The sequence below is a fragment of the Coregonus clupeaformis genome, chromosome 3 (genome assembly GCF_020615455.1).
Source record: "Coregonus clupeaformis isolate EN_2021a chromosome 3, ASM2061545v1, whole genome shotgun sequence".
NCBI classification, from domain to species: domain Eukaryota; kingdom Metazoa; phylum Chordata; class Actinopteri; order Salmoniformes; family Salmonidae; genus Coregonus; species Coregonus clupeaformis.
Genome location: NC_059194.1, coordinates 30356834 through 30384575, shown reverse-complemented (window position 1 = coordinate 30384575; position 27742 = coordinate 30356834). Strand labels below are relative to the sequence as shown.

At 46.0% G+C, this 27742-nt stretch overlaps 1 protein-coding gene across 2 annotated transcripts; it reads right to left on the bottom strand.

Annotated features, from left to right (window-relative positions):
* Nucleotides 1-457: 457 nt before the first annotated feature.
* LOC121544661 (regulator of G-protein signaling 14) lies at nucleotides 458-27419 on the bottom strand. 2 transcript variants are annotated; one of them, XM_041854698.2, is made up of 15 exons: nucleotides 27334-27419; nucleotides 26094-26115; nucleotides 25750-25898; nucleotides 25520-25612; nucleotides 25175-25318; nucleotides 10422-10601; nucleotides 9715-9754; nucleotides 9483-9577; nucleotides 6078-6296; nucleotides 5868-5944; nucleotides 3275-3401; nucleotides 3021-3102; nucleotides 1965-2005; nucleotides 1756-1849; nucleotides 458-1582 (listed from the first exon to the last, which is right to left on the bottom strand). In XM_041854698.2, the coding sequence occupies exons 1-15, from the start codon at nucleotides 27379-27381 to the stop codon at nucleotides 1311-1313; spliced, it is 1683 nt and encodes a 560-aa protein (XP_041710632.1). In that variant the 5' UTR covers nucleotides 27382-27419; the 3' UTR covers nucleotides 458-1310. The 2 variants fall into 2 exon arrangements, with proteins under 2 accessions (XP_041710632.1, XP_041710641.1); XM_041854707.2 differs by having other exon boundaries at nucleotides 9483-9574.
* Between the last annotated feature and the right edge of the window lie 323 nt (nucleotides 27420-27742).

Sequence of the window (27742 nt, the reverse complement as noted above, 5' to 3'; positions counted from 1 at the left end):
CCCAGACTACATCCTTCAATCAATCAGTCTGGGAAGTCTGGCATTTACATGCCCTTCACTGTATGTAAATACTTGCAAAACTATTTCATTAGAGTGTAAAAGTGTTATGATGCAGGTGTTTTCCAGCTAACCAGCCATAGACTGCCTCGCATTGTAATGTCAGCTTGTCGGTGTAGTCTAGTGAAAGATTCTATCATAATCATTTAATCTCTGATTGACAGATACGTAACCCCCAAAACCTGCCCCCATCCGAGAGAAGCATCTTCAAAGAGGGAGCACCTTCCAGCAACAACTTTATGGAGGTGAAGGACAGTCAGAGCCAATCAGAGTGTAGCCCCATTGACATGTTCAATTCGGATGACAACACTGCTATTAATCTCCGAGACCATTAACTAAAATCTTGCGTAATAGCATCAGATTACTCTGCAATGGATGTGAGAGAGTAAACAGTCAGCTACCGAGGTAAATTAGATCAATAACACCTAATTTATTAATGTACTGTACAATACATGAGAACATTATAGGTTAATACTGAAGTTTGACCCTGAGTAGCACTCTGAGAACACAGTGAAAAAAGGATTAACAGTCACAGAAGACCTGGCATTCAAAGTGCAAATACAGCAAAGAAATAAAATGTGCTCATAAGTATTAAATGTCAACTAATCAATTAAATTAAATATCAAACTTTCACAAGAGAGAAAAGTACTCAAAATGCAAAATATCAAACACCTTAGTTAAATATCAAATCACACACTAAAGAAAATTGACTAAAAGTACTATTAGTTACAAAGAAATATGAAAGACCCTTTTGAAAGTCATTCCTCCATTGAAAAACAGAACTGTGTTTTTTATAAATCAGACTTCGGGGGAGGAATTGGAAGCTATTACAGATTCTTCATATCATAACATTTCATGACATATTGTACCTTTGACATTGGGGATTAAAACAAACAATAGAGTTAATAAAGTTTCGTACCAGAGACAGTGATAACACATTGGTCGCTGACCTTATTCAGACAATCATAAGCAAAAGTGCTTGACTAGGTCTCTTAATAGTTGTGGTCTTCCTGTGCACAACTTGTGCTAGACAACATACTTCAACACACTCTAGGAGCAAAAGACAGTGTTGTCTTTTGTAGTAGTTATATAATCTTTGATAATCAATCTTTAAACAGGATGAATTGCTACATGTGTCAACATCCCTTTGACCAAACCTGACCTCAGCATGTTGACACACACACTCTCGCACTTACACCAGGCACACAAAGTAAAAGTTACACTTATAAAAGCGTTCTCTCTCAGACACTTGTTTATTGTGAGCCTATGTGTTTGGAACCTGATGAGTCTGTTACACACTCTCCTGACTCTGCTTCTCCAACAGGGGTGGGAGTGGAGGAGGTGGTGGGTTGGTTATCTGACTCCTTCTTAGTGTCTGTGGGCGCTCCATCCCCCTGTTGGGTCTCCTGGTCCTGGGTAGGGGGTTTCAGGAGGAACTGGGGCAGCTCTAGGTGTTCCTTGGTCAGCAGGCCTCTCTGGTCATCCACCCTACAGGCCTGAGCTCTGGACAACAGCTCTATCATCGCTGAGAGAGAGACAGAGGGATTGGAAAAGGGGAGAGAGAAAGTATTCAGTTTGTCTCAGACTAGGGCTAAGGTGAGACTAAATGGTTATTGTTACAGCTATTAGGAAGTCTATGGGGTTTAGTCTTAGACAGGTGCAGTAAATAAGCCATGACCCCATTGTTCTGACTCGTACCATCCATCTCTTGGTTCTTCTTGACCCTGGGCTTGGGGTTGGCTGCCTGAGGGGACACACGGACCTCTGGGCCTACTGGAGATGTAGCTCGCTCCTGGAAATGTTTCAGAAGAACACACAAATACTTCACATGCTAAGCTCTGGACACATGAGTAGGGCCAGGAGTTTTTCCTTACCATGCAAACTGGCCATCACCATGCAGGACTCACCTGTGTGACTGGAGTTGAGCCACTGACCCTGGAACTGCTAACTGTAAAGACAACACAACAACAATAGTCAGTTATAGGCAGGCTAGTGTACATGTTATGGAGTTTGACATAAGGCAAAACCCTGACATCAGTCACCTAAAAGGCACTTTTCCCAGAAGAAGCTAGATAAAAAAAGCCCCCCCCCTTCCCCCAGTCCCTTTCTCCTCAGTATATCCTAGTCCCTCTCTCTCAGTAATGAGTAGGCCTCAGGGAGTGACCACTTATCCAACGTGAAGGCAGTTCTGGTCCCAGAGCAGTAGAGAGAGAAGATGAGTGAACTCACAGTGACACAGCACTCAACAAGCCAAATGTACTCAGACATCTACTAGAGAGAGAGTGCGAGAGAGAGAGCGTAGAGAGAGAGAGAGAGAGAGAGAGAGAGAGAGAGAGAGCATGGGGGGGAGTGCATAATAGTGTACGGGCAGGCAGAATAGAAAGAGCCAGAGAAGGATGTCTTCTCCATTAGAGAAACAGAGAATGAAATAAAACGCTGATAATATAACACTTGAAATGTCTATCTTAAAAAATAAATAAAGGATATTTTCAGTTAAATTCTAAACGTTTTTTGTTGATGTTGTTTTGTGTCTTCTCACTTTTGTTTATTTAACTTGCTTTGGCAATGTAAACATGTTTCCCATGCCAATAAAGCCCCTTTGAATTGAATTGAAATAGAGAGAGAGAGAGAGAGAGAGAGAGAGAGAGAGAGAGAGAGAGAGAGAGAGAGAGAGAGAGAGAGAGAGAGAGAGAGAGAGAGAGAGAGAGAGAGAGAGAGAGAGAGAGAGAGAGAAGAGAAGAGAAGAGAAGAGAAGAGAAGAGAAGAGAAGAGAGAGAGAGAGAGAGAGAGAGAGAGAGAGAGAGAGAGAGAGAGAGGTAGTAGTGTGAGGGTTCATGGACTGGAACACCAGTGAGGTTACACAACCCCAGCACTACAATGCCCTGAATCCTGTCCATTATTATTATTTTCATCATGGGACAAAGCACTAGTTAACATGTGTGGGCTAATCACTATGTATTCACCTTTGACCTTGTAGAGCTGCAGCTTCTTATTGGCCAGTTTGAACACGTTGGTGCTCATGCTCAGTGGCACATCACTCCCACTCTGCAAAACAGGACATATGATCACACACAGACACTCTCTCACACACACACTTTCTCTCACACACACACACATATTCACTCAGAATTTCTAGAACACACACACATTCCCTCAAGACGTTCTATAACACACACACACACACGCACACGCACACACACACAGACACAGTCCTCACCATTGTGACCATGGCCTCGTGTGTTCTGAGTTGGTGTTTCTGTAGTACCACAGAGAGGGCATCTTGCAGAGTCTTACTGGACTTCACCATGATGCCCACTGTCTTACCAGTGAACACCACCTCCAACCTGAAACACACACACAGCAATATACAATACATATTCACACAAAGTACACAAATCAAATCAAATGTTATTGGTCGCATACACATATTTAGCAGATGTTATTGCAGGTGTAGCAAAATGCTTGTGTTCCTAGCTCCAGCAGGCAGTAATATCTAACAATTCACAACAATACACACAGATCTAAAAGTAAAATAATGGAATTAAGAAATATATAAATATTAGGACGAGCAATGTCGGAGTCCGGAGTATAAATATATATATATGATGGGATGTATAGACATTATGGACAGTATGTGGATAGAGTATTTAGTATATATGTAGAATACGCAGGATATAATTGTATATATATATACAGCAATAGTTTAATAGGATGGCATTGACTAGAATACAGTATATACATATGAAGTGGGTAAAACATCATGTAAACATTATTAGACCGCACCACCCCCTGAAGAGCCCTGCGGTTGCAAGCAGTGCAGTTGCCGTACCAGGCGGTGATACAGCCCGACAGGATGCTCTCAATGGTACATCTGTAAAAGTTTGTGAGGGTCTTAGGGGCCAAGCCACATTTCTTCAGACTCCTGAGGTTGAAGAGGCACTGTTGCGCCTTCTTCACCACAATGTCTGTGTGGGTGGACCATTTCAGATTGTCAGTGATGAGTACGCAGAGGAACTTTTCACCTTCTCCACTGCAGCCCCGTCGATGTGGATGGGGGGTGTGCTCCCTCTGCTGTCTCCTGAAGTCCACGATCAACTCCTTCGTTTTGTTGACGTTGAGGGAGGGGTTATTTTCCTGGCACCACTCCGCCAGGGCCCTCACCTCCTCCCTGTAGGCTGTCTTGTCATTGTTGGTAATCAGGCCTACTACTGTTGTGTCGTCTGCAAACTTGATGGTTGAGTTGGAGGCGTGCGTGGCCACGCAGTCATGGGTGAACAGGGAGTATAGGAGGGGGCTGAGCACGCACCCTTGTGGGGCCCCTGTGTTGAGGATCAGCATAATGGAAGTGTTGTTTCCAGGTATTGCTCTTGTCCAGATGGGATGGGGCAGTGTGCAGTGCGATGGCGATTGCATCATCTGTGGATCTATTGGGGTAGTATGCAAATGGAAGTGAATCTAACTAGGCTCTCAAAGCACGTCATGATGACAGAAGTGAGTGCTACGGGGCGATAGTCATTTAGTTCAGTTACCTTTGCTTTCTTGGGTACAGGAACAATGGTGGACATCTTGAAGCAAGTGGGGACAGCAGAATGGGATAGGGGAGAGATTGAATATATCCATAAACACTCTAGCCAGCTGGTCTGCGCATGCTCTGAGGACGGGGCTAGGAATGCCGTCTGGGCCGGGAGCCTTGCGAGGTTTAACACGCTTAAATGTCTTACTCACATCGGCCACGGAGAACGAGAGCCCACAGTCCTTGGGAGCGGCCCGCATCGGTGGCAATGTGTTATCCTCAAAGTGGGCAAAGAAGGTGTTTAGCTTGTCCGGGAGCAAGACATCGGTGTCCGCGGCATGGCTGGTTTTCTTTTTGAAATCCGTCTCGAGTCCCTGCCACATACGTCTCGTGTCTGAGGCGTTGAATTGCGACTCCACATTGTCTCTGTACTGACATTTTGCCTGTTTGATTGACTTACGGAGGGCATAACTGCAATGAACGTATTCAACCATATTCCCAGTCACCTTGCCGTGGTTAAATGTGGGGGTTCGTGCTTTCAGTTTTGCGCGAATGCTGCCATCTAGCCACGTTTTTGGTTTGGGTAGGTTTTAATAGTCACAGTGATTCCGTGAAAGAGAGGATGTTACAGTCCCTGATGTCTCTTTGGAAGGAGATCCTCGCCCTGAGCTCGTCTACTTTATTGTCCAGGGACTGAACATTAGCGAGTAATATAGTCGGAACTGGTGGATGGTGTGCACACCTCCTGATCGGACTAGAAGTCCACTCCGAATACCTCTTCTCCGCCGGGGGCGTCTTGGAGCAGCCTCTGGGATAAGTTTAGCCCTGTGTAGCTCAGTTGGTAGAGCATAGTGCTTGCAATGCCAGGGTTGTGGGTTCGATTCCCACGGGGGGCCAGTATGAAAAACAACGACAAAAAAACAATGTATGCACTCACTAACTGTAAGTTGCTCTGGATAAGAGCGTCTGCTAAATTACTAAAATGTAAATGTGAATAAGTTAAATTGCCTTGGGCGGGTACGAACAAAGGACCCAATTCAGGAAAGTCGTATTTCTGGTCGGAATGCTGGTGAGTTACCGTCACTCTGATATCCAAAAGTTATTTCCGGCTTTATGTAATAACACCAAAACATTTTTTGGGGTATTAATTAAAGAAATAACACCTAAAAAAAATATACTGCAAAGTTGCTTAGGAACTAGAAGCAGAGTGCCATCTTACTTATTCATCACACACATACATACCCTGGGTACATTAACACATAAACCCACAAACACATTGAGGCTGAGTGAGACTTACGCGAACGTCACCCTCAGCTCCAGCGAGAGCTGCTGGTCCCTCAGTACTGAACAGTCCTGCTCCAGAGATAGTGGCTGCTGTAGGGAGAGCAGATACACTGACAATAGGTAACGTCACTATAGAATAGAATAGAACTTTAAAAACAGAGCTCAGTCCCTGAAATGGGGTGATAAAGTGGGACTTGAGCTGAAAGTGCAGGCCTGGGCTCACCCTGTCATTGCTGTGAAGGTAGATGAGGATGTCTTTGAGGGGGAAGCCTCTCTTCTCACAGAGGCCTGACAGCATTTCTCTGAGGGGGAGGCTGGGCCGTGTAGGGGCCAGAGAGGCACTACCGTCAGGCAGGTAGACACAGCAGTAACCCCCCTCCACACTACCACCACCTCCATCACCCTGCCCCTGGTCTGAGGGACGGGGACTGGAGCGACCGTTCTGGACCAGAGAGGGAGGGAGAGAAGGGAGAGAGAGTGGGAGTGGGGGAGCGCAAAAGAGGGAGAGAGGGAAGGAAAGAGATGGGAGCAGGAGGAGAGGAAGTAAATAAGTGAATACACTTAATCATACAAGTCTATATTTTTCTACATACAACATATGGTATGCCACCTTATTCTCCTCCCACAGCCCAGATGACCGAGTCAAGCCCAGTATGATGCATTTATCAGCATTATCAGAAAGCACAGGATTGATTTTTACTGCTATGCAGACGATACACAACTTCATATTTCTGTGTCATCAGAGGATTTTAGCTCCACGGATAAATTATTAGAGTGTATTAGTGATTTAACTACTTGGATGGCTCACAACTTCCTCCAGCTACAGATGAAGTCGGAAGTTTATTTACACTTAGGTTGGAGTCTTTAAAACTCGATTTTTTCAAACACTCCACAAATTTCTTGTTAACAAACTATAGTTTTGGCAGGTCGGTTAGGACATCTACTTTGTGCATGACACAAGTAATTTTTCCAACAATTGTTTACAGACAGATTATTTCACTTATAATTCACTGTATCACAATTCCAGTGGGTCAGAGGTTTACATACACTAAGTTGACTGTGCCTTTAAACAGCTTGGAAAATTCCAGAAAATGATGACATGGCTTTAGAAGCTTCTGATAGGCTAATTGACATAATTTGAGTCAATTGGAGGTGTTCCTGTGGATGTATTTCAAGGGCTACCTTCAAACTCAGTCCCTCTTTGCTTGACATCATGGGAAAATCAAAAGAAATCAGCCAAGACCTCAGAAAAATAATTGTAGACCTCCACAAGTCTGGTTCATCCTTGGGAGCAATTTCCAAACGCCTGAAGGTACCATGTTCATCTGTACAAACAATAGTACGCAAGTATAAACACCATGGGACCACGCAGCCGTCATACCGCTCAGGAAGGAGACGCGTTCTGTCTCCTAGAGATTAACGTACTTTGGTGCAAAAAGTGCAACTCAATCCCAGAACAACAGCAAAGGACCTTGTGAAGATGCTGGAGGAAACAGGTACAAAAGTATCAATATCCACAGTAAAACGAGTCCTATATCGACATAACCTGAAAGGCCGCTCAGCAAGGAAGAAGCCACTGCTCCAAAACCGCCATAAAAAAGCCAGACTACGGTTTGCAACTGCACATGGGGACAAAGATCGTACTTTTTGGAGAAATGGACTCTGGTCTGATGAAACAAAAATATTACTGTTTGGCCATAATGACCATCGTTATGTTTGGAGGAAAAAGGGGGTTGCTTGCAAGCCGAAGAACACCATCCCAACCGTGAAGCACGGGGGTGGCAGCATCATGCTGTGGGGGTGCTTTGCTGCAGGAGGGACTGGTGCACTTCACAAAATAGATGGCATCATGAGGAAGGAAAATGATGTGGATATATTGAAGCAACATATCAAGACATCAGTCAGGAAGTTAAAGCTTGGTCGCAAATGGGTCTTCCAAATGAACAATGACCCCAAGCATACTTCCAAAGTTGTGGCAAAATGGCTTAAGGACAACAAAGTCAAGGTATTGGAGTGGCCATCACAAAGCCCTGACCTCAATCCTATAGAAAATGTGTGGGCAGAACTGAAAAAGCGTGTGTGAGCAAGGAGGCCTACAAACCTGACTCAGTTACACCAGCTCTGTCAGGAGGAATGGGCCAAAATTCACCCAACTTATTGTGGGAAGCTTTTGGAAGGCTACCCGAAACGTTTGACCCAAGTTAAACAATTTAAAGGCAATGCTACCAAATACTAATTGAGTGTATGTAAACTTCTGACCCACTGGGAATGTGATGAAATAAATAAAAGCTGAAATAAATAATTATCTCTATTATTCTGACATTTCAAATTCTTAAAACAAAGTGGTGATCCTAACTGACCTAAAACAGGGAATTTTTACTAGGATTAAATGTCAGGAATTGTGGAAAAAAAACTGAGTTGAAACGTATTTTGCTAAGGTGTATGTAAACTTCTGACTTCAACTGTAAATCAAAACAAGACCGAGGTACTTATTGTTGGAGCCAAACCACAGAGAGAGAATATGGCAGCACATTTTAATTCACGGTAAATAAAGATAAGACACCAGGTAAAAAAACTAGGTGTCATTTTAGATTCTGAACTCAATTTCGAATCACACATTAGGAATGTGACTAAAATAGCTTTTTACCACCTGAGGAACATTGCGAAGGTGCGGACGATTCTCTCTCAGGCTGATACAGAGAGACTCATCCATAACTTTATTACAAGCAGGCTTGACTACTGTAATGCTCTCCTGTCTGGTCTACCCAACAAAGCCATTGGTCAACTGTATAACTTACAGAATGCTGCAGCTGGGTACTGACCAAGACCAGACGGAGAGCACACATTACACCGGTTTTAAGGTCTCTGCCCTGGCTGCCTGTGAGTTTTAGAATTAATTTTAAGATTCTTCGATTCGTTTTTAAATCAATGCACGGTTGTGCACCCCAATACATGTCATTAAAAAAAATTTACAACATTTTTTAGTCATTTAGCAGACTCTCTTATCCAGAGTGACTTACTGGCCCCCCGTGGGAAACAAACCCACATCCCTGCCGGCCAAACCCTCCCCTACCTTGGACGACGCTGGACCAATTGTGCGCCGCCCATGGGTCTCCCGGTTGCGGCCGGCTGCGACAGAGCCTGGACTCGAACCAGGACCTCTAGTGGCACAGCTAGCACTGCGATGCAGTGCCTTAGACCACTGCGCATGTCAGACATGCTTTTAAGTTATGTACCCAGTAGGTCCCTCAGGTCCTCTGGTACTGGCCTTTTAACTATCCCAAAGCCTAGGACCAAGAGGCATGGAGATGCAGCCTTTAGTTATTATGCCCCCAGCCTCTGGAATAGCCTGCCAGAGAATCTGAGGGGGGCCAAAACTGTGGACATTTAAAATAAATCTTAAAACACACCTTTTTAGCTTTGCTTTTCCTTAGGGTGCTTTTTAATCATTCAGTTTTTATTGATATTCTTTTGTTTTTTATCCTCTTATGTTTGTTCTGTAGTAAATATTTCAGTTTTAATTTTCATTGTTTTCTATTAGTTTTTTTCCTGTGAAGCACATTGCATTGCACTACATGTCTGAAATGTGCTGTATAAATAAAGCTACATTTGATTTGATCTGATTTACCTCTATCTGCCTGTAGAAGGAGCCCAACTCCACACTGCTGTTGGATATCTGAGACTCCTTACGAGACACATTCAGCTTGGGGTACGTCACCTCTACTGAGAAGGGAGGGGAGGAGAGAGAAAGGGAGGGAGAAAGGATGAGGGAGAAACAGACAAGAGTGTGTGGAGTGGTAAACATTTACCAGAGAATACCATGGGAAGAGAATAGGTATTACAGATGAGCGGAAGCCTACCTCCCCATGATCCCCTCTTCTCCCGTTGCTTGTCCTTCTTCTGCTGAACACAGGTTACAAGCTATTACTCATACCCATGCAATGGATTACACCAGAGATAGTGGATATAATGACGAGATGCTTTTGTCTCCACCCTAACAATGGGTTTCGTTGTCCACAGAGCGGAACAGCGGGCTGTCAAGCTCCCGCCTATTCCTCTCTTTGGATTGGTGGATACATCTCATTATTTTAATACTTTTTGGAATATTCATTGATGTTGAATTTAACCACCTGTATTCAATGGAGAGTGAGATGCTATGCTAGCCTCATGAATATGCATATACAGTCTCAAAAGTCAACAGGGACAACTCCGATATAAAGTGTTTCTTCTCAAAGTTGCCGGGATGTCACATGCATCACACTTATATCAGTACACTCATAACAACCTAAGCATTATGAAACTTCTATTAGATCAAATAAGCCTCACGTATCAAAATACAGTAGCAATTCATTTTTATCTTTACTAAATTCGACAGTCTCTCATACCAAAACGATTCACTTGCTTAATAATGAATGATCTGCTTAATGTGGACAGATTTTGGGGCGGAGTAAACCCTGTTGCTTCGCCTTTTCCTCTGTGATTACACACATCCAAATAGAAACATTTCAACAATCTTCAACAATGATCAAAACATTACTTCCATAGTTATTATTAAAACACATCCCACCTTCTTGCTGTCGTTGAGGGAGGGGCTGGCGGTGGCCATGTTCTCCCATGATCCTGTGCTGGTGGGCTCAGGGGCGATTCTGGGTAGTGGCGTGCCTTCCACGCTGGCCAGGGTACACTTCTGGTAGAGAGGGGAGCGGACGAAACGCCTGTAGCTGTCCATCTTCATCAGCTTAAAGATCTGACCCAGGGGAGGAAGCGGGACAAACAGACACAGACACGTAGACACACCAGATCAGGTCATGGCACTGCATAGGCCTCACTTTTACACCTGTGTTGGTAATGAGTTTGAGTTGCTCTACTTTCTTGCTTTAAAGAGAAATTTCACCGCTGCTCTTTCACTGTATATGTCCATTAATATGTTATTAACATATAATGCATCGTTACAATTGAGAATTTCCCCACTACACGCAAATATGTGTATTTCTGCATCTCACCGGAAGAAACGGGCCATCTACATTTCCTGGTTGTAAGCAAACCACAATATCCGGAATTCATAGGGATTTCAGGATGTAGTACTACCCCGGGCGAGGTGGATTCAGTTGAGAATGGGCATCAACAGATATCTAACGTTATTCACTAGACCAGCCACTCGTTCATAGAACATCAGATTTGTTTTTATTTTTGTGTCAACAACAATTGTAAAGTTTAGTCATGGTGTGGTGCTCAGTACCTGTAGCTCAGTTGGTAGAGCATGGCACTTGCAACACCAGGGTTGTGGGTTCGATTCCCACGGGGGACCAGTATGAAAATGTATGCACTCACTAACTGTAAGTCGCTCTGGATAAGAGCGTCTGCTAAATGACTAAAATGTAAATGTAATGTGCAAACTACAAGCAAGCACAGGCTGCTGGGGTAACATTTCAGCGCTTACCTACCAGAGATATTCCTCGGAGCCAACAGTGGCTGGCGGCAATAAAGAATGCTGCCTATGATGTGAATACTCCTGTGGAGAAATATCCAAATGTCTGTGGCACTTTCAGCCAGAGGATTTTGAAACGAACCTGAAGTCTCAACTGATGGGGTTGCCAGGTTGTCGAAAGTTGAAAAGGGAAGCTATTCCAAGGATTTTCCCCTTCACTTCAAAGAAGGAAGCATCCAATCAGCCAACATCAGCGCAGCAGAAAATAAGTTGAGCAGAGGTAATGTAGCTAACTTAGCTAACTAGCTAGCGAACTACATTTGTTAATCTAAACCAAAATCTAGTTTGTTAGCTTTCATAATACGCTGGCTAGACATTCCAAAGCAAATTAATGTTATTAGCCAGCTGCTATCTTGCAATGTGATTTGTAGCTTTTAAAGCTAACGTTAGGTTAGCTACAGCCTATCAGACCACATCTAACACAGAGGCTAACATTTTTGTCATTTAGCATACGCTCTTATGCAGAGCAACTAGGGTTAAGTGCTTTGCTCAAGGGAACATCGACAGATTTTTCACCTAGTCAGCTTGGGGATTCAAACCAGCAACCTGTCGGTTATTGGCCGAACCTCTTAACCGCTAGGCTACCTGCCGCCGTAACGTGACTGGCCTATGTGTTCTATTTACATAGTCCGATACCATCAACATCTGCAGCGCCATCAACATCAAGCTCAGCACCAGGAACTAGTGTAAGTCACCTTTGCTAAATATTTCCATGACCATGATGAGCAAATAAATATACTGGAGCTAGGCATAAACTTGGTCCATGTCTTGTTGTCATAATTGGCATGTTTATAAGTCGTTTTTTTCTCTGTGTTCTGGAGGCTTAATTGATTGCTTATGCAAAGCTTGAAGTCTAAATTGAAGAAAAGCAGAGGTATTAGTAAGGAGGAGATGATGTAGGTGAATGATTGGTGTCTGTTGGTATTGGGTATTGTGTGTGAAGGTTAGTATTCATGATCTATTGACACGAGGGGGATGGGTGGGTATTGTACCTTGTTTGAGTGTGCATTGATTGGGACAAAGTAGTAAAATGTTGGCTAATCACTGACTAGTGTGGGTCCTACAGACTAATCCTGCTGCAGACACATCTTGCTATCCTGGAGCCAGGACAGCCAAAGGTATTGAAAGCACAATCCCCTCTTGAGAAAACAAAATCACCAATACACAAGCCGAGTGCTCCTCAAAATGTTCACACCCGGGGCCTCCCGAGTGGCGCAGCTGTCTAATGCACTGCATCGCAGTGCTTGAGGTGTCACTACAGACCTGGGTTCTATCCCAGGCTATGTCGTGACCGGGAGTCCCATAGGGCGGCGCACAATTGGCCGAGCGTTGTCCGGGTTAGGGGGCACCTGTAGGCTGACTTCGGTCGTCAGTTGAACGGTGTTTCCTCCAACACATTGTTTAAGCGGGCGGATGTTAGCCTCTCCTGATCCCATCCAATTGCAATGAGACTGGATCGCAATTGGATATCACGAAATTGGTGGTAAAATACCAACAACAAAAAAATCACACCCTTGCAGTCAGTTCTTTGGCATGGGGGAGAGGGACTGTTAGTATCCTATTCACTATTGTTGGCAGTGCTTGTCTACTCAACAGCACAGCTGTAGGTGCTCATACACGACTAGACTGTCTACAAGTCAAGCCACCACTCAAACATTTCACACCTTTGCTAACAGACCATTTCAATGCCCCATCAATGACTCTGAGTGTAACAAAACGCGTACCAGTCTACCGTACCCTTTTTTGTTTACAGATGAACATGGTTCTTGTACGATTACACATCCTCATGATCAGTCTTCATATCTATCCAGGAGACTTGCAGTACAACCAAATCTTCTGCAAGAGGTTGAAGCAGTCGGTGGTGAAGAATGTGATACGAGCCCAGACCCTACCACTTCAGGGAGAAGCTTGTCCACCTGGCTGTGGAGCACAGAAAGGACAAGACAGTGGTCTACAAGTAGCCAGAGTCACAGCTCCCCAAACCCAACATCCCTGCCAACATCACCTAAGCCTGCTAAACCAGCTGCCATTGCCCAGCACAATACGAGGTTCATCAGCTGAAGAACATTCAGGACCCTGCCTGGAACATTCAGCTAACACAACATCCATATTCAGTTAGACTGATGTTTCAATATAATATAGAAAACCTAGTATGCTAACAACTGCATTGTTGTATAGATATAGCTGGAGTTTGATCAAATGTTTTATATAATATTTTTTACAAGTGTACTGACAAGTGACTCAATTATTCCAGCTGCACCAGAAACCAATAAAGTGTTGACCTCAACTTCTCGATTAATTCATTGTGACATTCATGAAATGTATTTGGAAGTAACTAGCTACAATCTTAATGCTAAAACAAATGATGCAGGGACTTGGTGTATCATTTCAACTTTCATTTGTTGGCAAGTAAACGTTTCAATGAAACAGTAAATTAGTCTATTTGCTCTGGAGACCGTGAGTATACACAGCAGTATGCAGGAACAGTTATGGCAATGTATGACATATATACTGTAGAAGAAAAATATACTACTAACGCCTATAATAAATACTAAAGTCAATACTTAAGATAAGTGAGGTGTTCGGAGTCACTTTGATACAAGGGGAGATTGTTGTTATGGGACCTTTCACAAATCCTCCTGAGAGTCATCAACTTCTTTGTATCCAACATACTGTCCATTGTGTCAGGAATAAATTACTCGAATGGCCCCAACAACACACACAGGCAAGGGGATTCGGTGTCCTGTGTCTAGCTTCTCCCAACAAATAACAAACTCCAAAAATAATCTATAGGCCACCAAGCGGTATGGTCAACTGTTGTGTACTGTCTGTATTTCTACTGTAGCAGCAGGATACAGAATATTACACACCTCACAGACACACGTTAGCTAGCTACAACACAAGTGTAGTTACTCAAAGATTACTGTGAGTCATAAAGCCAAAGTCATTCCTTTACTCTTCGTCATCATCATCAAACATTTTTTTGCTCCTAATGACATGCATTTTTGCTCCAGTTTTGCTCCTAATGACATGCACTGAGCTAGTTATAACAATAGGCTACAGTACATTTTGGGTACATTTTGGGTATAGTAAACAAAGCTAGCTAGCTAAACTTAGTGGTACTAGCATGCCCCGTTATGGCCAAATCGATCGTGTAATTGTGCTGTACTGAACAACACTGCCTTGTGTAAAAAGATAGCTTATATTGCTAGTTATTTACCAACAGCAAAACCAAAAACGTCTCCAGCACCCCTCTATCCATATGTGTGTCGAAACTTCGATGGTCTGTCACACACACACACGATCCATGGGGTGTGCAGTGACCCTCTCCAGTAAGAACTGTCTGCAATCGAATTCGCTGCAGCACAGACATTCCTCTTCTGTCGACATACCTGGACAGCACCCACATAGGCACCACCAGTCTTAGTCTGACCGTGGCTCTCCAGGATCAGGATCAGGAGTGGCGGAGGTGGCTGCAGTGGCCACTGCTTGCTGGTCTCACAATTTTAGTTGTCGCTGTCTCAACTCCTCTTCAGTGTATTGAGAATGCAATTAGTTTAATTAGCTAAGTTTGCTAGGGATGGGGAAAAAGTGTGACACCACTCCGGCCCCCGAGGACTGGAGTTGCCCATCCCTGCTTTAAATGTATCTCCATCAAACAGAGAACTGAATTCCAAGTGTATTATACAGGGTTGTGGTCAATTTCAATTTAATTTGAAATTCCAATTTGTCGTAGTAAATATTAAAATGTTATAGCTTGGTCTGACTAAAATCTTGTGCATGACCCATTTTAATGTTAGGAGCTTGTTTTCAATCAATGCTGTTCCTATGCAAGAACAATGGACAGAGCCAATATCTTCTCAAGGACAACTCCCACGCCACAGGCCACAATCTGGTTGCTCCCCACGAGACTTTCCTTTGAGAACATACACACATTCACACACACATCTCCATGCATACGCACACTCATCCTCATGCCTCACGAGTTACGCACACACACACACTGCACTTTTTCTACTGGTCGGGTGCCTAGGGCAGAGGACTCTGCCCTGCACAAAATGGGGCTTCTACTCTGGACAGAGCAGACCCGCCTCCTACGCCTCCGGAACCAATCAAGGGACTAGAAGAAGGACCCCTTCCTTTGTGTTGCATTGTATAAAGTAATGCTGAAAACTCTGTTTTTGATCCCTTCTCAACTGTCTCCATAAGAGGCAACTGAAATGGGTCCATGCATTGGGCCCATGCATGTAGCTTGAGCAGTACCAGCTATCTCTGTGTTTAATAAACTGCCTTTTGCTTAAATATATTCCTCTCCGTCTAGCGTCGTTGGTTCTGAACTTCCTCTCCTGTATGGTTTCACCAACAAAAATGGTAGCAGAGGATGGTTTTTAATTCGATCTAAAAAGTTGGTGCGAGAGGAAAAGGCAAATCATCGATCTAAAAACAGACGGAAGAGTGACCTGAAAATCCAGGAGACATCAACTATTCTGTCTTGCCTCAGGAAACCTGATCAGAGCGCTCATCTAAAAAGGTATGCAGAGCCTGTTAAAACGAAATCTTGCATATTGTATTATAGACCAATACCAAATTTTGATCAGAAGTACTGAGTGTGAGTATGAATACTTGTTAAATAATTTTCCATCCTAATGAATTAAGGCATACATGAGATATCTGGTACTGTGTTTTATACTAAGGAATTAAGGAATAAGGAATAAGGAATAAGGAATAAAGATAAACGTATCCAGAATGTGTCAAACTACGGATTGACGCATTGGTGGATAAGATTTGACCCATAATCTAGATTCCTAAAGGGACCCAGTTTGAACTGAGACCTTATGCATGTTAAACTGTGGCAGAGTTCTAGACATTAGGTGGGGGAGAATCAACGAAATTGACCAGAGGTACTGAATTCCCATTCCCGGGGGTGCCAGTTATTTCTGTAATTTCACATTTAAAACGTTCCATTTAAATGGTTGTGTGAAAGGTGCAGTTAAACTGAAGACACGAGTCTCTGAGTGATCAGTTGGCTTCTGTTGAACTGAGACTATGTTTTAGGACGCTCTGGTAACCTACATTTTTTAAGGTATTGAATTCTAATTGGCAGTTTTGTTTTGCTGTGTTTATATTTTAACGTGTCTGTGTTTTTATGTATTATAACGTGTGATGGAGGATGGAAAGTTATAGTGAGACTTATGAAACTGAATACTAATCTGTGGAATTGAGTAAATTTGACCTAGGGTTTCAGGAACCAGGGACTGGGGGGGCTGATATTGAAATTGTGCATGATTCTAGAACAAGTGTGAGATAACTAAGGCGTGGTGTGTGCTGTGGGTGGAAATTACTGCATTGGTATATGTGACTGGAATTCTGATTTTTATGATAATGATTGCATTACACATAATATAAAAACAATCAGCCTCTTTATATACAAGGGTGTCTACATGAGATACGTCTGTATTGAGGCAAAACATAACCAAACCCAAATTTAATGAATACTTAGAACAATGAATGACAGACAGAGCAAGGGGAAAAGTACAGTATAGGAAAGTTTTTAAAAAGTGGCGTTAGAGAGCAGGAGGGTGCAACCAAAGAAATCAGATGTGTGTGTGGCCACTGAAGCAGCTTCCCCAGAGGCCAGTACCAGCACCACTCCTGGCCCCACCTCACTATACAGCCTAAAAGGCACCATGACTTTTGGCCCACAACCACAACCATGGCCTCAGCAAGGCACTCCACCAGGTCCTCCTAGAAGAGGGAACTACCTGTGCTACCATTGTGGAAGAACTGGACACTTCAAGCGTGATTGCTGGGATCTGCAGAAATCTAACCATCAACACCCAGGGGAGGGGAAGAGACAGTGGTAAACCACAATGGAGAGGTAGAGGAAGGGGTGGACCCCCACAACAACCATAAACCCACCAGTCTGAACTCCAGGTGCCGAAGGCGTGATCCTCATCCGATACCACCGACATTACAGACTGAACTCAACCAAGGCGATATAGCAGAAGGAAACTATGAACATTCAGTCTGGGCCCAGGAGGGGGCGGCAGAGGACAGGAAGAACTCTGGAGGTGCCAGGATGGAAGACTATTTGCACCAGCTAGACTCTGCCCTGAACTGTTGAGTTTGAGACCCTCCAAAAGGTTTCACACATCTGGTGGCACCCTCGCATGACAGAAACTGTAGACAGGTTTTCAAAATGGGTAGAGGAAATTCCTACAGAAAACTACAGAATTAGAGGATGATAGGTCAGTTATTAAGTGGCTACAAACTGAATTAATATCCAGGTACGGTATACCAAGGCAGATGAGATCTGACAACCACACATTTTAGCAAAAAAAACACCTGAAAAAGGTGGAGGTAAGATTCGGAATCATGCACAGATTCGGTTCAGTGTACATTCCTCAGTCCTAGGGACTCGTGGAACGCGCCAACCTAGTCAAGGGAGGGAGGTCATATGCCCGCCCTTGATGTACAACAGATAGAAATGACTGATTATGATATGAAATTGACTGAGTTTTCTGCAGCACTCTCTTCTCAGGTGCGGAAGGCCAAAGAGGGGGAGCTGACAGGAAACACGCTGCCACTAAAGGTAAAAGTGGGGGACTGGGTGAGGGTGAAGGTCCACAAGAGAAAGTGGCTGGAACCCAGGTGGACTGGACCGTACGAAGTGAAGGAGGTTACTTCACACTCAGTCCAGGTCAGAGGTAAATCAGGCGCACCCTGGCACCATCTAACTCATTGTACACCAGCCCCCACTCCTTCTAGATCACTGACAGAAGTCAGGGCTGATTTGAGCAGCCAAAACCAAAATTTGACACCAAAATGAAGATGAAATAGAATTTGAACAACAGCTTTGATGTATTTAATCGTGCACTAGAGGGGGACTAACATTGTTTAATTAACTGCCCATATAATTTGTATGCTAGAGGGGGATTGAATGTTTTTTACCATTGCATTATGCGTTATCATGTTTTGTTTTCTTTCCTGCATTATTGTTTTTCTTTTAAGACTGATTCAACTATGCTTCATGCCACCATGATTAATGGGTCACGTCTCTTGTGAGACGTGAAGAGGGGGAATGTAAAACTTTATCTTCTGATAAAGTTTTCCCTATTTTGCCAATTACACTGTTAGCTTGTGTCACGTCTCAAGTTTTCCTTCTTTACTGTTACTTGGTCACGTCTCTGGGGAGACGTGAAGAGGGGGTTTGTCGTAGTAAATATTAAAATGTTATAGCTTGGTCTGACTAAAATCTTGTGCATGACCCATTTTAATGTTAGGAGCTTGTTTTCAATCAATGCTGTTCCTATGCAAGAACAATGGACAGAGCCAATATCTTCTCAAGGACAACTCCCACGCCACAGGCCACAATCTGGTTGCTCCCCACGAGACTTTCCTTTGAGAACATACACACATTCACACACACATCTCCATGCATACGCACACTCATCCTCATGCCTCACGAGTTACGCACACACACACACTGCACTTTTTTCTACTGGTCGGGTGCCTAGGGCAGAGGACTCTGCCCTGCACAAAATGGGGCTTCTACTCTGGACAGAGCAGACCCGCCTCCTACGCCTCCGGAACCAATCAAGGGACTAGAAGAAGGACCCCTTCCTTTGTGTTGCATTGTATAAAGTAATGCTGAAAACTCTGTTTTTGATCCCTTCTCAACTGTCTCCATAAGAGGCAACTGAAATGGGTCCATGCATTGGGCCCATGCATGTAGCTTGAGCAGTACCAGCTATCTCTGTGTTTAATAAACTGCCTTTTGCTTAAATATATTCCTCTCCGTCTAGCGTCGTTGGTTCTGAACTTCCTCTCCTCATAAATTGGAGAATTACGTTGAATAAAATTCTAATGTTTAAAATCTTCAAGTTATGGAATTGGAAATTGAAATTGAATTAGATTGTTGGGACTTTTTGAATTGGAATTATAAAAAAGTTTAATCTTTGGAATTGAATTGAATTGGAATGAAATATTTTTACATTTCCCAGTTAATGGAATTAATGCACATAGTATACTAAATTGGCTGTAGGATTTGTTTAAAAAAAATTCTACCTGTGTTTCCATATTTTCAATATAGCTAGTGTAACGATCCCGGCAGTCTGAGTCGGGTCCTGTCTGGTGACTAGTTTTTCCTGTTCGTGATCTCCAGTTTCCCGAGGGTTCGGGAACGCTCCGGGGAGCTCTCTTGTTTTCCGCACCTGCATCCCATCAGCAATCTGCACACCTGGTCCTGATCATCACCCCTTCTTAGGCTCTGGCCAAACATCCAGTTCCTGCCGGATCGTTAGCCATGAACAGTATGTTTGTCAGCGTTTCAGCCTTGAGTTCTAGCGTTAGTTTTTGTTGTTTTGCACCTTGTTGAATTGCTGTGTACTCACCTCCGTTTTGTTCTGTCTGCAGTCTCTCACCCGGAACCTTCACCCAACCTCTGCCTGATGGTGGCGGCTGCCGAGCCATGTCTGGACCTACCCCTGCACCCTCAACAACCCATCCACGCCACCCGCTCTGTCCCTGGATTATTCAGCCTACTCGGGAGTCAATTAATAAACACTCACCTTTTCCTCTAAGTACCTTGTCCTGGTCTGCTTCGGGTTCTGGCGTAGTATACCGTGACAGAACGATCCGGCCAGTATGAACCCAGCGGACCTGGACTCTGTTCCGGCCATGCCATTACCCATCAGGAGAAGATGTTGGGCCATCATAGCACGGTACTACAGGAGATCGCGTTGTCAGTTCGGAACCTTTCTACCTGTCTGACGGAGGTCCAGAACCAACGCAAGTTTCGGTGGAGGATCCACTACCGGTTTCCCCCATCTCGCCTGCCGCCGGGAGCTGTGTCCTTCCGTGAGCCCGAGGTTCCGACGCCGGATAGATATGAGGGGGAGCTGGGAAGATGCCGTTCCTTCCTTATGCAGTGTGGATTAGTGTTCGATCTACAGCCCTACTCTTATGCCACAGACAAGGCTAGGATAGCCTTTGTGATTGCGTTGCTGCGTGGTCGAGCGCTGGAGTGGGCTTCAGCCGTTTGGGAACGACAAGACCCCTGCATGGCTTCATACCAGGGGTTCACGGCCGAGATGAGGAAGCTCTTCGACCATTCCGTCCGAGGGAGGGACGCAGCTAGGCGCCTGTTTTCGCTTCACCAAGGAACTCGCAGCGTGGCCGACTCGTGATCGAGTTCAAGACGTTGGCTGTGGAGAGTGGGTGGAACGAGGAGTCTCTGCAAGCGGCCTTTTACCAGGGTCTGTCGGAGCAGCTCAAGGATGAGTTGATCTCCTATCGGAGCCTAGTGACCTGGACAGCTTGGTAGCCTTGTCTATTCGGGTGGATAATCGAGTCCGAGAGCGAAGGAGGGAGAAGCAATGGGGTCCGTCCAATCGATCAGCTTCTCAGTTCCCAGTCGGGTCGGGTGGTGGACCAGAACACGCCGAATCATTCTCCTCCACAATGGATTAGTGGAGAGGTCCTCTCTCCCGATTCTGAACCCATGCAAGTGGGGGCGGCACGGGTTAACCAAGGAGGAGCGTCAACATAGACGTCAGACCAACTGCTGCCTCTACTGTGGTAGCTCGGGACATTACATCTCCACCTGTTCCCCGGCGGTCGTCAAACTGCCCGGCTCGCTAAAGTTGGGAGGACTTTTAGCGAGCCAGTTTCAACCTCTCAGTACCTCTGTCAGACCCCCGTTTTCGGCTACCCTTGTGAACAGGAATCAGAGCTTAGCGCTTAACGCTTTTATCGATTCAGGTGCCGATGGAAGCTTTCTTTGATGCCGAGTTGGTGGAACAGCTGGGGCTTTCCAAGGAGCAATTGCCGGAAGCCATTGAAGCGACCACTCTGAACGGCAGTAGTCTGGCACGTATCACGATGAGGACTGAACCGGTTAAGATGCGGTTGTCGGGGAATCATTCTGAGATGATTTCATTCTTCATTCTGCCGTCTTCCCATGTTCCTCTGGTCCTTGGATACCCTGGCTGAAGGAACACAATCCCACGTCTGATTGGGTGACGGGCAAGGTAACGAGTTGGAGCCTTGATTGTCATGCTAACTGTCTCAAGACTGCCTGCCCCCATTCGGTTCCCAGTCAGGTGATTGAGGCTAAACCCCCAGATTTGTCCCTGGTTCCCGAGACATATCACGATTTGGGGGAAGTTTTCAGTAAGCAGAAGGCTCTGTCACTCCCTCCCCACCGACCATATGATTGTGCCATCAACCTGGTCCCTGGAGCTGTCTACCCCAAGGGAAGGTTATACAGTATCTCCCGACCTGAACGTGAGGCGTTGGAGACCTACATCAAGGAGTCCCTAGCTGCTGGTCTCGTTCGCCCCTCGTCATCACCCCTGGGGGCAGGATTCTTCTTTGTGGGTAAGAAGGATGGCTCTCTTCGACCGTGTATTGATTATCGGGGGTTGAATGACATCACGATCAAGAACAAGTATCCCCTGCCCTTGATGAGTTCTGCCTTCGACTCCTTACAGGGTGCTACGGTGTTCACTAAGCTAGACCTACGCAATGCGTATCACCTGGTCCGGATCAGAGAGGGGGACGAGTGGTTGACGGGTTTCAATACACCGATGGGTCACTTCGAGTATCAGGTGATGCCGTTTGGACTGACCAATGCTCCAGCGGTATTCCAGAGTATGGTGAACGACGTCCTGAGAGATATGATCGGTCTCTTTGTGTTTGTTTACCTGGATGACATTCTGATCTTCTCGAAGGAACCTTCCGACCACGTCCAGCATGTCCGGCAGGTTCTGCAGCGATTGTTGGAGAATCGCCTGTTCGTGAAGGCCGAGAAGTGCGAGTTTCACGCCCACACGACATCCTTTCTCGGGTACATCATCTCCAGGGGAGAGATTAGGATGGACCAGGAGAAGGTTAGAGCGGTTCTGGAATGGGTCCAGCCCGGTACGAGATTGCAGCTCCAGAGATTTTTGGGGTTTGCGAATTTCTACCGCAGATTCATCCGGGATTACAGCCGTGTGGCCGCCTCGTTAACTGCCTTGACTTCCAGTATCAGGACCCTTCAAGTGGAATCCGAGGCGGATCGAGCGTTTCTGGATTTGAAGAGGCGATTCACCAACGCACCGATTCTCTCTCAACCGGACACGGCCCGCCAGTTCGCTGCTGAAGTGGACGCGTCTGATGTGGGAGTTGGCGCCATCCTGTCGCAGCGATGCTCCACGGACAGTAAACTCCATCCCTGCGCCTACTACTCTCACTGCCTTCGCCTGCGGAGAGGAATTACGATGTGGGTAACCGGGAGCTTCTCGCGGTGAAACTTGCCTTGGAGGAGTGGCGCCACTGGTTGGAGGGGCGGAGCAACCGTTTATTGTCTGGACTGACCACAAGAATCTTGCTTACGTGCAATCGGCTAAACGTCTCAACTCCCGCCAGGCCAGGTGGGCGTTGTTTTTCGGACGATTCAAGTTTGCCCTGACGTTCCGACCTGGATCTAAGAACGGCAAGGCGGACGCCTTGTCCCGGATGTTCTCCAAGACGGAGGAGAGTGGGTCCAAGACCGAGACAATCCTCCCCGGAACTGCGTCGTGGGAGCAGTTATGCGGAAGATTGAGGAGGAGGTGCTGGCGGCCCTTCGGACTCAGCCCGGTCCCGGTAACGGTCCACCCGGTCGGTTGTTTGTGCCTGAGTCGGTTCGTCCTGCTGTCCTCAAATGGTCCCACGCCAGCAAGATGGCTTGTCACCCTGGCGTGGCTCGGACAATGGCGTTTCTTCGAGACGCTTTTGGTGGCCTGCCATGGCCGAGGATACTCGGGGTTTTGTTGCTGCCTGTCCAGTGTGTGCGCAGAATAAGAGTACCAATCGGCCCAGCTCTGGACTACTTCACCCCCTTCCTATTCCCCGCGACCATGGTCGCATCTGGCCCTGGACTTCGTCACTGGGTTGCCCGCTTCTGAGGGGGAACACGGTCGTTCTGACGATCGTGGACAGATTCAGCAAGTTCGCCCACTTTGTGCCTATTGCCAAGCTTCCTCTGCCTCGGAGACGTCCGAGATCCTGGTTAGGGAGGTTTTCAGGTCCACGGGTTGCCCAGTGATATCGTTTCCGACCGTGGCCCTCAGTTTACCTCTGCTGTCTGGAAGTCCTTCTGTTTGGCCATTGAGCTACAGTCAGTCTCACATCTGGTTTTCACCCCCAATCCAATGGTCAGGCGGAGAGAGCCAACCAGAAGATGGAATCCACGCCACGCTGTCTGGTCTCTTCCAACCCCACCTCCTGGGTCTCTCAGTTGCCTTGGGTTGAGTATGCCTCACAATACTCTCCCTACATCTGCCACTGGGATGTCTCCCTTCCAGTGCCTGTATGGCTACCAACCTCCCTTGTTCCCTTCTCAGGAGAAGGAGCTCTCAGTGCCTTCTGTTCAGGCCCATATTCGTCGTTGCCACCGGACCTGGCATCGGGCCAGAAAGGCACTCTTAGAGTTTCGGACCGGTATCAGCTCCAGGCGATCGTCGCCGGATCCCCGCTCCCACCTACACCATCGGAGATAGGGTCTGGTTGGCCACACGGGATCTTCCTTTACGGACTGAGTCTAGGAAGTTGTTACCGAAGTTCATTGGTCCGTTTGTGGTGGAGAAGGTGATCAATCCAGTGGCAGTTCGACTCAAACTACCGAGGACGCTCAGAGTCCATCCCACCTTTCATGTCTCCTGCCTCAAGCCTGTCTTCCTCAGTCCTCTGTTGCCTCCTCCGCCTCCTCCTCCTCCTCCTCGGATGATCGGAGGTGGTCCTGCCTACACGGTGCGTCGCATCATGGATTCCAGACGGCGGGGCCGGGGTTTCCAGTATCTCGTGGACTGGGAGGGGTATGGTCCTGAAGAGAGGAGTTGGATTCCGCGGCGACAGGTCCTAGATGCTGACCTCATCAGTGATTTCACCGCCTCCATCCTGGCGCTCCGGGAGGTCCGCCCCGGTGGCGTTCGGCCGGAGGGGGGTACTGTAACGATCCCGGCAGTCTGAGTCGGGTCCTGTCTGGTGACTAGTTTTTCCTGTTCGTGATCTCCAGTTTCCCGAGGGTTCGGGAACGCTCCGGGGAGCTCTCTTGTTTTCCGCACCTGCATCCCATCAGCAATCTGCACACCTGGTCCTGATCATCACCCTTCTTAGGCTCTGGCCAAACATCCAGTTCCTGCCGGATCGTTAGCCATGAACAGTATGTTTGTCAGCGTTTCAGCCTTGAGTTCTAGCGTTAGTTTTTGTTGTTTTGCACCTTGTTGAATTGCTGTGTACTCACCTCCGTTTTGTTCTGTCTGCAGTCTCTCACCCGGAACCTTCACCCAACCTCTGCCTGATGGTCGGCGGCTGCCGAGCCATGTCTGGACCTACCCCTGCACCCTCAACAACCCATCCACGCCACCCGCTCTGTCCCTGGATTATTCAGCCTCACTCGGGAGTCAATTAATAAACACTCACCTTTTCCTCTAAGTACCTTGTCCTGGTCTGCTTCTGGGTTCTGGCGTAGTATACCGTGACAGCTAGGCTGTCTGAACAGTGACATGAACAGCCTGAAAGCCTAAGGGAATTGAATTTGAATTTGAATTTGTGGAATTGTTGGGGATAATATTGAATTCTAAATGGAATTATTGGAATTTACCTAACATTGCAATTCAGAGGAATTTAATTATATTTGAATTCAATGACTGACCTGGAATTTTAATTGAATTCAATGGAATTTACAGGGAGAGAGAATTGAATTAGAATTGAATTTGTGGTATTATATGAGGTACAGTAGCCTGGTGTAGCTGGTCTGTGTGAGATGTGTGTGTATGCGGAAGGCAGGTGGCAGCAAAGCAGACCTGTGTCTGGGCCTTGTCGAACATTTCAGCTGTAGGTTTCTGCAGGTCCTTCTCCTCTATGCGAGCTGTGTCATCGATGTTCACAGAGTAGGGAGCGTGGTCAGACAGGTACGTCTGGAAGATGGAGCGAGCCTCCTCAGCAAACTACAGGACCAGAATCAAACACAGTCATCAGACCACCTGTAACCTCAGCTCCATCAATCTACCCTAACTCCACACACTCATTCAGGTAGAAGTTGTCTCATAGCACATAGATAACAGTCAACATGGAAAATGTATACCACAAATACAGTCAAACACATAGCTAGGATTCATTAAAGAGAAGACAGAGGAATCCCACCATACCTCTTTCATCCTGCTGGGAGGAATCTTCCGGAACTTCTCACAGGCCTGATAGAACAGGATGTTCTCCGCACTCACCTCTGACCTCAGGAAGGCCTGCATGACACAACACAGAGCATACCTGATAAACAGATCACCTACAATACAGCTCCCATCAGACCTGATCAGCAGAGTGTGTGTGTGTGTGTGTGTGTGTGTGTGTGTGTGTTTGTGTGTGTGCATATATGGCTCACTGTGAAGTAGCGTATTCCCATGGGATCTTCCAGCAGCTTCTCAAAGCACACGGCCCAGCTGACGACACCGCTGGCCTGGGCATCTCCCCCCTGGACCCCTGGTAGACTTGTACGACTGCCCCCACAGCCACGACCAGACATGTTCAGCTCTGAAAAATCACACACACATGAACTATTAACGCCCCATGTACACACCCTAAAGCCTCAGGGTAGCAAACAAGCGCTACTGCCCACACAGGCATGTTCAGCTCTGAGAAACAGCCTTCAGACAGACACACACGTGCGAGTGAGCGAGTGAACACACACACACACACACACACACACACACACCATCAATGACTTACCTCCATCTGACACTGCCTGGCTCTGCAGAGACAAGTAAGGGGAATGTGTGTCAGTCTCAGTTAAGTACAATATCACATGATGCATACCATACAGATCACAGTTATACAGACATTAAAATACATTCTAATCTGAAGTCAGAAACAAACATAAGTGCAGACCAACTTTACAAATCAGAATACCATACAAAACAGGAAAGATCATACAATCATCCAACCAGATCTCTCAGGCAGTGAGTGAATGAAGGATGCTTTCAAAAACACAACAACACAGCATCAGGAAGTGGAGAGTAAAGAGAACAGCTGCATAGCTTTGTTGTTCTGACAGCTCTCCTCTACGTTAAAGCACTCAAGCAGGCAAGGCCCAAGCTCACACAGGAAGAGGATGTCACTCTACTGCTCTCGTTCTCTCTCTCATTCATCTTTCAAGACAGAGAATGTTTTTTATTCAGCTCTAGTGAAGCTTAGCCTTCACCTCTGTGGTGAGAGTAGTAATAGTTAATGTTCCTTCACAAGGAAACGTGAAGTCGGTTCAAGAATGTGCATGCTGTATTCAATGCAAACACAAAGACAGACACAGGCACACATATTCTTGTTTTTAGAGCGCACATGAGACAGACCCAAGTAAAGCCTACGGCCTCACGCATACAGTGCATGCTAACTGCTAAGATGAGAATCTGATGAAACGTTTTATGCAACTCTGTGATTCCACTGACTGTACTTAGGTTCTGATGAATGATAAAACCCTTAGAACTCACTGTCGTTTAAAACAGCGATGACAATGACACCTCAAATTATGACACTTCCATGACGCCAACATATGCGTGTATTGCTTTGAGCATTGGGGACTCCACTCACACCACAGGAGGCATCCTGGGAATCCAGTCACCATGACAACCATGGGGAAGAGGGACAGAACTTTTACTCTATCCGTGGTTCATTCCTTGTATCTACACTGACTCGCTTTAAAGATTTCTCAACAGCCTCCTCTGAGGACATGAGGCACATCACCCAACACACACTGTAATATGACTCAATGCACCACATAGAAGACAGGGCATCAACACATGATGCTATAGATTAGTGACAGGATGTAGCAGCTTACCAAGGGGTGGTGGAGGGCATCTGTAGGCCTATACTGAGAACATCTGTATACTAACTGTATATTTGCACATACATTTTATTCACACGTCTAGTAACTCACTGAATTCAACCCAAGTCTACAGAGAAACCGACAACTTACCATGTGACCAACACCAGGAACACTCAGAGTCTTCATATTCTTCGACATGGCCGAAGCACCGGTGGGAATGCGAAACGATGCTCACACACTGGATGGTCACAGCAAAGTGATCCGCCCTGCACTGACACACACACTTGGGTCCTCCTCATTTAGGACTTCCTGTCTGAAAGGGAAGTGTCGCTGTGGCAACAGTCCGCAAAAGGGGAAATGTGGTTACAGTGATCACACTGCTCTTGTGTTGCCTCCAGAGAAACTCTCTTATGTGGATGCTTGGGTTGTGTGTTTCTGCCCTACTGTAATTCTTGAACAGACTAGGCAGTGTAGGCTGTAAGGCATATGAGGATGAAAACACACACCTGGCCTGAAAGGATGCAGGTGAAAACTCATCCAAGCAAATAAGGCTACTGTA

Coding starts and splice junctions, on each gene's coding strand:
- LOC121544661 (XM_041854698.2), bottom strand. CDS start 27,381: ATGTCGAAGAATATGAAGACTCTGAGTGTTCCTGGTGTTGGTCACATG. Junction 25,319..25,519: donor CTCCCAGCAGGATGAAAGAG/GTATGGTGGGAT, acceptor CTGGTCCTGTAG/TTTGCTGAGGAGGCTCGCTC. Junction 9,578..9,714: donor GAAGAGGGGATCATGGGGAG/GTAGGCTTCCGC, acceptor CTCCCTTCTCAG/TAGAGGTGACGTACCCCAAG.